The following is a 16,025-nucleotide window of genomic DNA, read 5'->3' on the forward strand; positions in this document are numbered from 1 at the left end:
GGGTAATGGATGAGAATTAGGTATGATGTCTGAGATGTAGGGATGATGATAAGAATGAGAAGTAGGGATGATGGATAAGAAGTATGGATTATGGAGGAGAGGTATGGATGAGAACTAGGAATGATGGATGATAAATAGGGATGAGAAGTAAGGGTGATACATGAGAAGTATGGATTATGGATGAGAAGTACGGATTAGAAGTAGGAAAGATGGCCACGAAATAGGTATAAAAACTAGGGGTGAGAGGTGTGTCATAGGGATGCTGGATGAGAAGTAGGGATGATGGATGAAAAGTACGAATTAGAAGTAGTAATGATAGATTAGAAATATGGATGAGAAGGACGTCCTAAAATGGATGCTGTAGGTTTGACATTGTATTTGAAACTCACCATTTGTTTGTGTTTGCCAGACAGCATCCGCCATGCCCCAGAGAGCAGGGAATATAAAGAAGACAGCAAACTGGTCAGGGTGGGGTTTCCACAACAGCAATGATATTATGCAGGCAACATGTGTAACTGTAGCTGTGTTCAAAAGAAGACAAGGGACATGTTAGAGAATGCAGGTATAGCGTAATGACTAAACTGCTCAATTCCCTTTCATAATGAATAGATTAAAACATTGAACAAAAACTTGTATGGGATGTATGCCTTAAGATCTTGCTAGAGAGAATTTTAGCTCTGTACCAGACCTTGCACCATCAATAAACAATGCACAAAGAAACTGGCAATGGGTCAACCATCACTGCGCGATTGCATGTAGCAAGTGTCACCCATAATTTGATCAAACCACACAGCAGCACTTCAGAGATGTAATTATTAGTCATAATGTATGGAGCTTTTCACCTTTACGTAATATGGCCAATCCATTAGTGAAGTCAGGTGTGTAAAAAAAGCCCCTGCAGCTTAGGGAAGCCCCAAACATTTCATGGGGCCACCTGTCCTTCTGAGGGATCATATTCAGTTCCAGACCAATGAAGGGCCGCTCATCTGGAGGGGGACCCCATCATTTTGTATAACGCCACTGAGGCAGTAGGTGTGTGAGTCCACATTGGAGGACAGGCATTGAATGGCAAAGAAGTTTGTCACGTCATCAATGCCCACACCTAATTCAGGTCTGATGTGGTGGAAGATAGCACCACTGCAGCAGCTAGGCCCCTTGGTGGCATGCACCACTGGCTAAGGAGTTAATTTTACTGCTAAGACCCTCCACCTAGATAATTCATGTATTGGGGGGAGAATAGATCAGCAGAGAGCACATCTGGCAACCTGGTGGGCGAATAACCCCCTATCTTCACCCTTCCTGGCAGTGGCCAACCTCTCTCTCTCCTGCAGACTGTACAATTGCAGTTAAGTGACATTGTCCAGGGTCAGACTGGCATACAGAGCAATCAGGCTGTGCCAGATGGGTTGATCCGATAGGTCAGTATATGGGTCTGTTTAAAAGCTGTTTGTGGGCCTGTTTTATGGTCTGCTGGGTCATTCTTTACTGTTGATTTCCCTGATATTAAAACACATATTGTCTGCAGCAAATTCAAATCAATGCAGTCTTCCATGCTTTGCAAAACACTTGTAGAGCGTGTCTTTACAAGTTCAAAAGTACCTCAATTTGCAAACATGGACCACATTTTTAATGATCTCATTAATTAATGGGGGGGTGCTTTATTTTGATGTTTGGGACTATTATCTGTCCCAGTCTGACAGCAGCAGCATTCACAGCTACATCATAAATAGGCCATTCAGAATAGTGAAAATAAAAACAGTCCTCTATACCCATTCCTTTATGTCTAATAATCACCAACATTATGCATCTTGAATCTTCCATGGTTTGATGATGTCTGCTTGGGTTTGAGACCCATTGTGGCATCATCCACTCGATGGATCCTCTAAAAACAATGGGTGAAGTTGAGTACATTTTGAGAAGATGTACATGAGCTATATGTGGAGAGTCTACAGTAGTGGTTCTTAGTCTGTGATCTGGGGACCCGAGTACCTGCGACGCCCAATCAGGGGGTCTCCAATAGTTTAGAAACTTGAATGATATTAACAGTTTAATAAAGTGTATATAAATGAGCAAAATGTAAATGGAAAGAAATTTGAAATTGGAGGTTAAATATTAAGTTGGTATCCTCAGACTGATTGATTGGGAGAAGTGCAAGTGCATCAAACAGAATATGGTATGGACTATTGGTTGCCTCATCTGAATTTATAAAAACTCCAATCTACACAATAAAATTACAATTTTGATTTTGTTATATTTCTTTGTGAATTAAAAAAAATATTGAAGCATTTTGCGTTATTTGTTTAGTGTATGCTTGTTTCCCTATTTTTGTGTATAATTTTGTTATTCAAATCATCAAAATTGTTTATCCCGGGGTCACCAGATTCCAATAATGACTCTGAGGTGGGGGGGAGGGGTCCCTGGATTCCGATAATGATTCATTGGGGGTCTCCAAATGACAATAATGATTAAGTGGGTGTCCTCAGAAGTCAAAAGGTTGATACCACTGGTCGACAGGAAGGAGGAGGGACCTGAGGGAGGAAGAAGCTTTTCCTTGCCTCCTAAATGCAACCAGGGTGAAAACACCCGGTTCTGAACAGTGGGGTTGGAAGAGAGCAACCGTCACCCACCATCTTACTTAACTAAGTGCTGCCCTGCATGGGCAGGAGTGAAGACAGGCTAGGCAGTGCAGGCGCTGCATTCTCTCGCAGGTGGCCCTCCTGGTCATGACCATACAGTCATACCTGGCAGGAAGCCATCTTTGAGGCATCAGAACCAGTTGCAGGACGGTTCCTGCAGGGGGAGTCCAGACAAGGATGGGTTACAGGAGACAAGAGAAGGATTGCTGGTGCCTGAAGTAAGTGGGACTCCTGATGCCCTGCAGTCCTGGAGGACTGGTAGTGGTTGGCAAAAAAAAGGGTCGGACCTCAAAGCTTCACTAAGGCCAGTCTCTCCTCCAGCACTTGTCCGCATATGCCCCTTTTTCCCCATGTCCCACTTGGTCCTCTCTAGAGCCGGTTGAGCTTGTATCGTCTGCTGACAACAATACTCTGCTGACAGCAACCCTTTGTTGACCTGTGGACTCTCCTTAACAGTCATGAGCTTTCAAAGATTCTTTGCCTGCATATGAGGGAACTTTGGCTAGCTTTGCCTCATAAGCTGTCAAATTTATCATGAGGTGCTCTTATACACATTTTATGGTGTTATCAAGTGGGAATTTAATTAAGCATCGTCTTCTGCAGATGGATAGTATACAGACTCGGACAATTTATTTAGTATGCATGGGTGCACTATATTTTAGTTTCCCTGATTAAAACAAAAAATCCGAAAACACAAAGGTTGCTTCCAAACTGCATGGAAATTCGAATAATAATAAAATTCAACAAGATTTACAGAAGCACAAAGGGTTCTTTGCTTACTGCACGGGAATTCGAATAAAAGTAATATCCTATAAGATATATAGAAGCACAAAGGATTATTTTTTAACTCATCATTTTACCGCTAATAACTCCATACACTCTCACTCTTTTATCTATAATTGTTATTGTTTTTTGAATAGCACAGGGGCTATCAAGAGGCCTCATTACCTGTAAGCACCTGCCATTGGTATAGCATCACAGCTTTGACGTACATTCTGAGTGGGAAATGAAGGTGCTAGATATGTTGCAAACAAATTAAAGACTGGATGCAAGAGAGTTGTACAATCGTGTAACCTTGGCGTGTGGTGCTCACGCCATGACCCAGAGACTCACCTCTCATAATTTGGAATTAGTAGCACTGAAAGTCCTACCAACCCCATACATGAAAGGGCACCACCTATCCAGAGAGGAAAAACTCACAAGAGTACATGGTACCTGTAGGAAGCTGGCTCTGCATATACTATATGAAAGTAATGTATAGTGTGCACAAGTCCAGTGGATCACCAGAGGTTTTACAGAGGTTAAAGTGGAAAATACCTTACTCTCTTTTTTTTGATAGTGTGATTGAGGAGTTAGGCTTATCTGTGGGCTGTATTAATCATTTGTTGTACACACTCAGGCAAGACATTATTTCACACACTCAAAGACTGAATCCAAGACCATTTGTTTTTGTATAAAAATATTACTTTTCAAACCAAGAGAAACTCAGTTGCAGGTAAGTATCAGTTTAAAATAGCAATAATATTCAGGTACAACGGAAAGGTGTTTGCAAAAACAATGACAATACAGTGATAGTTAAAGTACTTGGTGGTGTGAATCTTTCTTTCTTTCTTTATTTCTTTATTTCGGCCTATTAGGCCATAAAAGATACAATAAAATAATGTAATTCAACATAAAAACATCCACTTGTATTAAGACCATTCTATAAAAATCGTAAAAATCCATTTGCATGGGGGTTCTAATCACGGGAGGGAATTACAGTTCATATCATCAATATTCAGTCTTTTAGTAATTTTCTCCTTATCTGCCACATGGCCATTATGAATTTGGCAACTGCAAAAACTATATGGGGGAGGGTACTTGTTTTCAATATTCTGTACGAGTACAAGTGGCTCCTTATACCCAGGTTTCTGCATAGTGGCGCTAGCCAATATTTCCCTGGTCTGTTGTAAGCTGGGCAGAAGAACAGTACATGGATTTCCTCCTCATCATGATTACTACACCCTGGACAGATTTTATCATCCCTCTTTGTCCATTTGGAGGTAAAAGTTTTAATAGGCAAAGTGCCTAACCTCCATTGAATGAACAATTTTCTTGCTAAAATGGGGAAAATAATGTCCATAAAACCTTCAAAATGATAAGAGTTTTTGGAATCCAGGAATCGATCAGTTAAAATACCATTGTTGGATGCAGAGACCAGAGAAGCTAGACTTTTCTCCTTGTATATCTCCACAAGTCTTTTTCGAGGGACCCTTTGGCAGCCTTGTTCAGGAGACTCCCATAGCTCAGGGAGTCTCAACCGATACAGTTCTTTCTTTATAAAGGCCAACCACGGGATTCTATCACTCTGGTTCAAGTTCATTACATGGATGAGCTCTTGCCTATAGTGTACAAGCTCGCCAGTGGACCAGAGCCTGTGCCAAAATCTTAATGGCATTAGTTCCAAATCCTCTCCTATGGAGGGGAGACCCATATCCAATCTTAAGGGGAACAGGGGTGTGCCACGAGGAAGGGCCAGGAGACGTCTGAGGAAATTGTTTTCTACAGTGACAAGTTCTGCCCCTGCTTTGTACCCCCATAGCTCACCACCATAAGATGCAGCCGCTTTAGCTTGGGTTTTGTACACTGGGCTGATAGGTTTAAAAGTAGAAGTGTTTACAACCTTCAAAATTGCCCCAGACAATTGGGACAGCTTAAGCCGACATCTTGCTATTTGGGGTTCCCAAGATAGGTTCTCATGTAGGGTTACCCCCAAGTACTGGAAAGTTTTTACCCTCTCCAGTCTTACTGAACTCAGTGATGGGTTAGGTCTGGTTTTGGATGAGGGGTTAAATATCATGAACTTGGTCTTTTCTGTATTGATCTCTAGACCATATTGTCTACAGAAAAGACCAAATCCATCTAGAATCCAATGAATCCCCATCGGGGATTTTGAGAGCAGGAGGGTATCGTCCGCAAACATGATGGCCGGCACCCTCCTGCCCGCCAAAAAGGGAGCGTCATTGTCCCCAACATTGTCAAGATGAGATATGACACTGTTAACATAGAGGCAAAACAGGGTTGGCGCCAAAACGCAACCCTGTCTTACCCCTCTAAGGACTGGAAACCTAGATGACAGCGCTCCATCCCTCCCACACCTAACCTGAGCAAAGTTGTTGTCATGAAGCCTAATTATGGCGTGTAATAGATGGGTAGGAACACCCAGCTCCTTTAGGACCTCCCATAATTTCTTGCGGACACCAGGTCAAAGGCTGACCTCAGGTCCACGAACACCATGTACAGCCTCCCCCCCTCGATCCTTACAGTTTTCCAGTAGAGGAGAACGAGGCGGAAAATCTGATCCATGGTGGACGTGTTTTTCCTGAAGCCAGCCTGGAGGGGGCTAAGGATTTCATTTTCCTCCATCCAATCTAAGAGGTGGTCCAGGAGGAGGCGAGAGAATAGTTCTTGGGGAACGTCTATGAGGCTGATCGGCCTGTAGTTGGCTGGGAGAAGAGGAGAGCCCTTTTTAAAAATAGGTACTATCTCCGCCTCCAGCCAAGTACAGGGGATCTCCATACCTCCCGCGATGGAATTAAAAAGAATAAGGAGGTAAGGGCCCCAGATCTCTGAGTGATGTCGAAAGAGGTCACCGGGCAATCTATCGAGTCCCGGGGCCTTCCCCATCGCCAGACCCTCTATTGCACTGACCACCTCGCCGAGGGTAAATTCCAATCCAGCTTCAGGATTGGATAAAGCATCGGAAGCCACATCATTAGCAAATTCAGGGGTTTCTTGGTACAATTTGCAAAAGTGGGCCTCCCAAACAAAAGCTGCAATGTTTGGCTCCACTGCAGTTTTAGGTTCTCCTGTGTCAGTATTTACCAAAGACCAAAATCTTCTCGAATCCCTCGCTTCTAATGCTAGGGAGAGGTCCTGCCATCTATTCCAATCCCATTCCGATCTTGCTAATGCCATGGCTTTCCTGTATTTCCGCCTGAGCTCAATGACCTTGCCTTTGTTAGAACCCATTTTTATTGTGTTTATTAGATCTGTCTTGATCTTTTTACAGGAGGAGTTGTACCAGGTTGGGGTTCGAGTCTTTTTCTTCTGTGGCGGTACCACTGGGTAGAAAACTTCACCTAAGGCTCCCACTAAGTCTTCGTGGATTTGGGCTAGCTTCTCGTTAAATTCTAAGGGTCTGGGCTGGTTGATTAATACATCCAATTCTTTTAGCTTAGGGAGTGCTAGCTGATAAATTTTGCTTATACTCTCTTCTGAATTTACCAATTTCCCCCATTTTACCCTGCGTCTGTTGGAACTAAGAACCAAATTCCCTGGGTCCTCACTGGGCTCAGCGGGGAGTGATCCAACAGCACATGCGGGGTGCACCATATCCAGTAGGAGTGCGTTGTGGTCACTGTCCGTTCTTACAATTACTCTAAAATCCTGAACCTTGGACCACAGACCAATGTCTACAAAAATGTAGTCCAGCCGCGATTCATGAGCCTTCCTATTGAAGGTACATAATGAAGGAATGTCAGAAGGAGTGCGTCCATTACAGGCCCTTAGCGCAAAGTTTAGTGTTAGGGACATAATTTATACTGCGAGAGGGGACCAAGATTTGGGGTGGGGGGATTGACATGGCGGAACACCCCAAAAGTCGTCTTCAGCAGTAAGGGCACCTTCCTTTAGACCTTCCAGGGGTTCGAAGTGACAATTAAAATCACCGCCCATCACTATCTTACAATCGTTTGGAAGTTGGCCCAGAAAAGACGAGAGATCATCTAGTGTGGGTGATTCCATAGCCGCACTGACTGGGCGAGAGTACACATTAATGATTGCCAGATTTAAGGCATTGGGCCACTTGAGTAGAACACACTGTATGTCCTGCGAGAGCGTAAGTACATTCTCCGCATTACACCCAATGTGACTAGCTACCCAAACCGCCAAACCACCTGAAGGCCTCCCTTTACCAGTCCAACTGGCTTTAATTTTGAAAACTGCATATCCTACTCTACACAGCGGTTCCCTGGCCCAGGTCTCTTGAAAAAGGCAGATGTCACTGTTGCCTACTAGGGAGTCCCAGTCATTTGTATATAATTTATTGGCAATACCCGCCACATTCCAAGAGAGAACCTTCAGGATTTCAACTGGAGGTTTTAATCCCAATCCCCCAGTTTTCTCAGGTGCGATGTCCAGTGATGAGACTAGGGGCCCTTGCAGTGATATTTCCAAAATTGATGGGGCAGTAGATGTTGCATTGGGACCAGGCGGGACTATCGATGTTAAGTTGTGACTAGGTGGACTCTGAAGTAAATTGGTTACTTGGCCCCGGGAGCTAATAAGAGTTAAGCTCTCCCGACGGGGTGCATCAAATTCTCGGGTGATAGTATCTATATCACCTCTCACGGTCCCCTGTCCTACAGGTTTACTAGTGATACCTTGGGTATGCCGTGAGGATGCACCCTTATATAGTCAATCAACCTGGTCAAGACAACTATACCTATTAGGGTGTATATAGTTGCCGTGAGCAGTGATAACATTACGGGTGGGCCTGTATCTAGACCCATCAACAGCAGATCCCACCCTTGTCCAGCCATCGTCCCTCATCGTAGTCAAGTCACGTGCGTTGGGGTAAAAATATGACAGATGGACCAATTCGATGGTTGTGGCTCCTACACTCCCAAGCCAATTACAAATATAAGGCGCAACCTGCGGACTCTTAAAGCTTACAATTATACAATCCCCCACACTTTTCTTGACGGTGTACCCGACCCATGGAACCCTTCTAACCATAAGAATTTCTCCTCTTAGATTAGGTGGTAGAGGCCTTTGGATGTTTAACCAGCTAGTAACCTTATTACGTAGGGAATCATAGGATTCCACCACGTTGCCGGAGAGCTCTGGTACCCCCTTCAAAATCACAGTATAGGCTGCCACCTCTGTTTTTCGCCAGTTATGAGGGCTAACTGCCCGGAATGGGCAGTTAACTGTGTCATTTGCTGGTCTCTCCTGGCCTGGTGTAGAGGCCGGAGCAGACGGCGTCGACCTCCTGGCAGTTGGTGCCGGAGGCAGTTGCCTAGGGAGAGGTACAGAGGCAAGTTGTGGCAAGGGGACAATAGTGGTGTTTTCCCGGGAGGTAGCTGTTGGTAAAATAGGAGCCACAGTGATTGAATCAGTTGAGGTGTGAGGAGTCCCAGCATTTGTCCCATGGGCTCCGTGTGTACTTGCTCTTGGCCCTAGCTGATCACTACCCCAACTACCTAATCTTTCTATAGCTAGAAGTCTGGCCTCTATAGAGTCTAATTTGAGGGAGAGAGGATCCAGCAGGCTTTTGAGGATACCAGTAAATGAGCGGATAATGTGCTCTGAGATGTTGGGGGCAGCACCACCAAAAATAAATGGGCCGGTGTACATGGGTATGGAGGTGGGGTCCTCACCGTTTCCGTGTCATTCCCCGTGGTGGATGTTACGGGGGTATCCGGGCTATCTACAGTGACATTCATTATGGGATCAACTTTAGCCCTTTTGGCGCCTTTGGACTTCCTAGATCTCTTCCTTTTCGGGGCAGCGTCTTCTCTATGTCCCATACATTCCACTGGTGTGGCACCGTCCCCCAGAGCCCTAGATGGCACTAACTCAGCAATGGGGGGGGGGGGGTTCCACCTCATCAATAATACGTACTGAGTCTCTGTCCCTGTGAGAATTAGATGGTGACGTTATTTGGTGTAAGACCGACTCTATGGTTTGATCAATGCTGTCCATGAGCGATAAGTGCGTGGCATCAAGTAGTAGCGATGATCCAACAGTGGACGGTGTCCCTGATAAAGCCAGATGCGAGTTTTCCAAACCCTCCGCAATTTGCTTTCCCAACACAGGGAGTCTCTTATTGACCACTGTATTAGCTTTAACCAGAAAATTATCCAAAGTACCTGAAACCATGGAAACAGTCTTACTTCTAGTTTCTCTAGTGGCCATTTAATTGAATCCAAGCTTCTTGACAACCAAGCGGGACTGTAGAGACAAACTTGAAGGTAGTGCGTTTAGGAAAGTGACCCAATCCGACCCAGCCTCCAAGGGCCTCCGACGGCCTTTGCCCGGGCTTGGTCCTGCGCGCGGCCCGCGCGAGCGGCTGATGGATTAAATAGGAGAGGTGGGCGGGAAGAGGGCGTGTAGCAGGCCAGATGCGTCAGGAGCTCCTCGCACTGGCCTGTGGTCCTCGCAGTCCCTATATCCTCTGGAACTCCTTCGGTGCTTGCCTCAGCGGTAAAATAATCCTTCCTTTGGCCCCCCCCAAGTTACTCAGGCTGCATGGGTGCGTGGGTGTCAACGCACCGTGCCGCCCCCTCTCGGCACCGGTGGCGCCCCCAGCACGGCTTTGTTACCCCGGTTCCCCCTCAGCTGGCAGGTCTGGTGTGTGGGGAGGAGTTTGTCTGCCTGACTCAGTGTGCACAGAAGTTCGATTTTACAAAGAGGGGGTCCGTAGGTCAGGCTAGGGAGCAGGGAGCAGCGCATAGGCCACAACACAGCCGGGGACTCACTTGATACCGTCCCCGGGGCTCAATCCCTCACAGGCCAGTCCAACAGGGCACCAACAGGGCACCCGGAGCACCGCGGACAATTCCACAGGTCCAGCAAACCACTCTCGGGGGCCGGCGACACCACAAGCCGTTCCCTAGTGGCCAATACAGGGCTCCTCAGGATACAGGAAGCGGGCGGACCCAACAGTAGCAGTGACTTGGCAATGTACATGATAAACACTTAGGCCCTCATTATGATGTTGGACCGCAACTAACGGCCTGTCAGTTGCGGTCCGACTGACATCTAGTGTTGCGGTCCGACCACCGCATTATGATGCATGACGGTCAGAGGCAGCATGCAGAGGGACTGACCAATGATTCCGACGAGCTGGAGGAGCCCATCCGACCGTCGGTTGGAACGTAATTCCCTACAATGGGGCAGTGCCATAGGGATTATGATGTCCCTTTCAGACAGCCTTTCTATGGCAGTCTTTAAATGGACTTTAGGGGCCCCTAGCAGGGCCCCCGTCCCCCTGCGGCCTCCGCTATGAGACCTGGGGGGCACCTGTGGTGCGACTCAAACATCCATGCATCATGTGGCAGACACCAGAGGGTACCTGCCACATGGTGCATGGGTGTTTAAAAAGTGTATTGCTGTGGGCCGCAGCACAAGCCGCAATAGGAAGCATGCACTTTCCGACCGCCTTGACGGCGGTCCCATCATAATTTGGGAACCGGCACCACGTCTCCTTGTCGGGCGGTCCCGTTTCCGACACGATGCCTGCAATTTTTAAGAATGCAGTGCAATCCTATGTGATAAAAACAGTTATGCACATTTACTAGTAAGTACTCAATTTACACATCCAGTCTTCAGGGGTTTAGACCAACACAGGGCAAGGATCAGATCAAGGTAGGTCCTGCACCACCAGCCGCACTGGGGCGGCGGGTTGTAGATGTCACTGGTGCTCAATGTTAGTCAATGGAGGCTGGGGGCACCCACAGAGGTGCTGGTTGCAGGTTAGTCGCCGCAGTTTCAGGACACAAGCCCGGGGTTTATGCAAGCACGGGGGGCCACAAGGCCGCACCAAAGCTACACCACCAGCGGCACAGGATCGGACGGTGCAGGGTGCAATCACAGCACCGGGCATCCAATTCACTCCTATGGAGATAGTTCTTTTTGGAAACAGGCTGCAGGCACCGAACTGGAGGGTGCAGGCAGAGAACCAGTGACAGCACAGGGAACTTGGGATGTTAGGGGTCACAAGAGCACCACTGGTAAAGCTCTCCAAAGCCCAGGGGCTGTGGGTGCAGGGGTGCTTTTAGATGTTGGATTCCTTCTTACAGGGCTGGGGGAACCTTCAGATTCACACTGCAGGCATAGTCATGTATTTCTGGAGAGGTCAGTCAATACTGGATTTGAGGTCAGGGTCGCTGGGGAGATTTCACTGGACAGGTGAGCCACTTAGACTAGGGCTCTGGGCGTCAGGTGCAGAGTGAGCAGGAGCGCGTATCCAGATGGCACAGGAGTCCTTGGAGTTGATTTCTTCTGGACAGGTCCACTGTCCACGGCAGATTGTAGTCCTTTTCCGAAGGCAGCAGTCCTCCCAGGGTGTTCAGAGGTCACTGGCTGCAAGACAGGTTGCCGGTTTGTTGCAGGCTCTTCGAAGCTAGAGACAGGCCGGTAGGGCTGGGGCCAAGGCAGAGTTGCTGTCTTCAGGCTTCTCTTCAGGATCGACTTCAAGGATGTCTTCTTTCTTCTTAGGTCATCGCAGATCTGAATTACTTGGTTCAGCGATGCCCCTAAAATACTCATCTTTAAGGGCATTACAGGTTGTAGCAATGGGCTACTTACCTTTAGGGTGACTATACCCTCTTTAATTTTTTACCCCCTTTGTGGGGTGAACACATCCGTAACCCTATTGGCTAAAATCCTTCCATCCAATTTTGGGGTATTTTAAAGGAGGGGGGGGGGCACTTCAACTCAGGACACCTTAGAGGTGGTCCTGACTGGAAGTGGACACACCTCTCCTGACTACTAATTTTCCTGCTGACCTTGCCGCCAAAAGTGGGGCTTGCTCAGGGGAGCAGGCATCTCCACTACTTGCAGAGGCCCTGGCTAGCATATTAAAGGGCAGGAAACCTTTGAGGCTTACCACCCTGAATGCTGTTCCTGTATAGGGGTAGGTGTGAAGCACCTCCACCCCAAGCAGGCTTTGTTTCTGACCCAGATCTAAGTCTAAATTGAAGAGAGCCAGACAAGTGTATAAATGAGAAATTAGAAACTCAAAAGCAACTTTTCAACAGAATCAAATCTCTCAGTCACAAAACACCTTGCAAACCTTAATCAGTATCATCCAAAATACCAAGAACCGCATGTAGCGTCAATATCTCTTGGCCTCACTCTTGGGTCCAGTAGTGATGAATAAGTTTCAACCTGCTAATTACAAGATGTAACATCTAACAGCCAACCCCCAGTGTTTCAGGATAGGACCTTTCAACCACACCCTAGTAAGCACAAGCTGGATGGGAGATATTGACAACATACCCTGGAAGCATGGTGAGAAAAACATTTGTTATTTTATTAATCGTGTAAGCGACTTTAGACCAAAGGAACTTGTATTTGGGGGACAGGCTGAAGTCAAGAGTATAAAATCAGCAGGGTCAAGTGGAGCATCACTCATCCACAAGGGGATGTCACGTCGCTGAAATAGCTGCTTTCTCAGGGGTTCCAAAGATCCAGTACCAGCAGTAGAATAATGGATCAGTGTGGAAAGAGCCAGGTTTTCAATTTTTTTCTAAAGATAAAGTGGTCCACTGTGAGGTGGATATCAAGTGGCAAGGAATACCTTTGTGCCGCTGCTTAATAAGAAAATAGGCGGCCACCTGTCCTCACTCTTTTAAAGCGCATTATTTTAATGTTAGGAGAGTTCTATCTAGTTTAGTCCGTGATGGATGAAATACTCTTGATTAATAAAATTGAAGTGGATAAGCCTATGCCTTTGGTTAATGGAAATGTGTTTTATCTATTCAAAACAGTAATCTTATTAGAAAGGAGCATCTCGAGTCCACTTCTCATCATTCACTGATAGTATTTGTAGTGGCAGTGAGCAAGCCCTCTGTCATCTCATATAAACATAAAACCTAGCCTCTTGTACTAGTGGAAAGATACATCTGTGCAAGGGGGGAATATTCTTGTGGTTCCAGCGGATGTCACTCCATTGTGTTGAGGCAGCATGGTGTAGTCTAAGGTAAGTAAAGAAATCAAGTACATTAACCTCACCTGATGCCCGAAATTCCTCCAGTGTGAGAAAGAAACCATCTAAAAACAGCTGATCCACTATGGTAATACCCAGTTATGTCAACGTGGCACATGCTGTTCTATCCATTTTAGGAGCTAGGGATGGATTATCAAGGACAGGCATTACTGGGGAGTAGATCGCAGATAGTCCAGTACGTTTCACCAATGACCACATCACTCTGTCCGGGCATTAGACTGTTGCTATATTCTGTGCATTTCTGGGCATTTTAAGACCTAGTTTTGTATCCAGTCTACCCACATCAAGTTGGTCCCTCTCAACTGGAATATGAGGAGTGTGACATTTTTGGCTTATCCAATAAATTGAATAGTGCACCTGTGCTGCAAGAAAATTGTGTTCGGGGTAAGGGACAGCAACCCCTACCTTCATAAATTGAGTAACCTCACCCAGCTCATGGGCAGCGTCTTACCACCCCAGTCGTGCCGGCAATGCTCATGGATGAGCGAACATTTGCCTTTCTGGGTGAACGGAGATATTTATCAAGAGATATAAACATTAGGGAGGACAATCATTTTTACCAGTCCCACCCTGCCCGTCAAGGAAAGGGAGAGAGTGATCCCATGTTTGACCAGTCCAAAGAGCTCATTCATCCCCGGGTCTCTCACAAATAGTAATATGTCACCTGCTTGGAGCAATAATAACATTTTCAGTGTGAGAAACCCTAGGGGCTGAGCAGCTAAGGCGAATAACAGTGGCGACAGAGGGCAGGCCTGTTGGTTATGATGGAGCGTAAAAGTTTAAAGACTGTTGCCTCTATCAATCCTCACTATTAGATGTGATTAACGACAATAGTTTTGACAAAATGTGCAAAACAGAATGATGACAGAAACATGAGATATTTTACTGCTTATGAAATGAAAACACGTGTTTAGGAAAATAAACATTGTTGATTCAGAAAATGTCCTGCTGATTACCTAATGTGACAAGTGAAAAGAATGCTTACACAATGAAACACTTGAAAACGATTGAAATGTTTAGTTTAAAGATGCTTGACAGTAACAAGATTTGCAGTTTACATTAGTAAAAAGTGAATATGAACGTGAATAGCAAAAGTGACATGCATGCTAATCTCTTTGAAAAATAAAACGTGTGAAGTGTTTTCTTTAGTAGCGCCTAATTTTGACATGTAACCTTTGGAGAAAAGAATAATGAGTGAATTTACTAAGAAAACTTTCCATGTAGGCCTCGAATGCTTCATTTTCCTTGTTCAGAAAAACAAAATCCAGCTGAAGGAATCATTTCCGAAGATCTGAGAACTTTTCAGAGAGTTTACTTTTAATGCTTATGAACAATAGGTCCCTTTCTGATTCAGCAACACTTATGAAAGAAATGTATCAATACAATTACATACCCAGTGAGTGCGTCTGGGAATGGACAGACAGTGAGCAAATATTTTCTTACTCCGGAGGAGAGGATGCAAATTATAAAGTTGTTGGATTTGATGATTATATAAAAGGATTACTTAATGCTTCTGGATTTCTTAGTGAGGTATTGATCACACCATGAGCAGCCCACTGTGGACAACCAATGGAAACCATAACGTACAATAGAACTGATACTTTGCGGGTGTAAACTGAGAATGTTTGGAAGTATAATTGCCCCTATGGAGGAGGAGTCGGGCTGCTACTGGTTCTTTCTAATTTCCCTGCCTGGCATGCTGTTGGACTGAACTCTGATTTTTATGCCAATCCCATTTGAACTGAACTTTTTCCGAACTGATTTACCCTGTACTTTACCGGGTGGTAAAGTGTGCAGGTATAATATATATTTCATCTCTGCATATTTGGTTTGTATCATTTAAATGCTGAATTGGATTTTTCCTTATGTTCGCTCTCTCTCTCTCTTATCCTCTAGATGGCCAGCAAATGTCTATTTCTAAATTTGTATAATATTGTGTGACTATTTGTACTAAATGATTTCTATAAACAAAAGCTTAAATCTGATTTTAGTTTCTTTACCATTCAAATTGAGGCCTAGATAAACGATATACATGAGCAATTCTATTGATTTTAGTCATTCTTGGTGTGATATCTCTTGTTGGTAGTTTTATTAATGTGAGCTTATAGAGAAATTGTTTTTAGTCTGCATGAATTTGGCATCTTCTTATTCCAGGTTCTCATAAGGATTTGTCCCATGCTCTCTTAATATCGAGGACCCTGTTAGCTCACATAAAAGATTCATCGGAGGATCTATTGTTTGCAAAGTTATTTTCATAATGGGCACAGAGAGGAAATACTTTGAGTATCATGAGATGAAGTAAGTATATGTGAATACATTTTTGTTAGCTTCGCGCTGAATCAGTTATCTGGTAGCTTGTTGGATGGTTAGTTTGACTAATTAAACTAGGATATGAAGAGACATAGTTAATACTGATTGGGTTTTTATAGTGGTGAATAGAAAAATAGGGTTTTGACAGGTGATTAAGTTTTGACATTGATGAAAAGATTAAAATGGACTTGTGATCACAGAAATTGTGAAAATTGTATGTTTATGTTGTGGTCCGTTGTGACCTAAATGAGTACGGGTCCATCGAGGCTGAAGATCCTGGGATAAGCTCATGGGCAGTCTTA

At 45.1% G+C, this 16,025-nt stretch overlaps 1 protein-coding gene across 1 annotated transcript in view; it reads right to left on the minus strand.

Moving 5' to 3' along the window:
- UNC93A (unc-93 homolog A) overlaps positions 1–16,025 on the minus strand; it is a 261,105-nt gene that overhangs the window by 6,142 nt on the left and 238,938 nt on the right. Inside the window, exon 7 of the mRNA XM_085611371.1 lies at positions 390–521. Coding sequence (XP_085467497.1) covers positions 390–521 — 132 coding nt within the window. The remainder of the gene's footprint in view (positions 1–389; positions 522–16,025) is intronic.

Source organism: Triturus cristatus, chromosome 6, assembly GCF_964204655.1.
Source record: "Triturus cristatus chromosome 6, aTriCri1.1, whole genome shotgun sequence".
Lineage (NCBI taxonomy): Eukaryota > Metazoa > Chordata > Amphibia > Caudata > Salamandridae > Triturus > Triturus cristatus.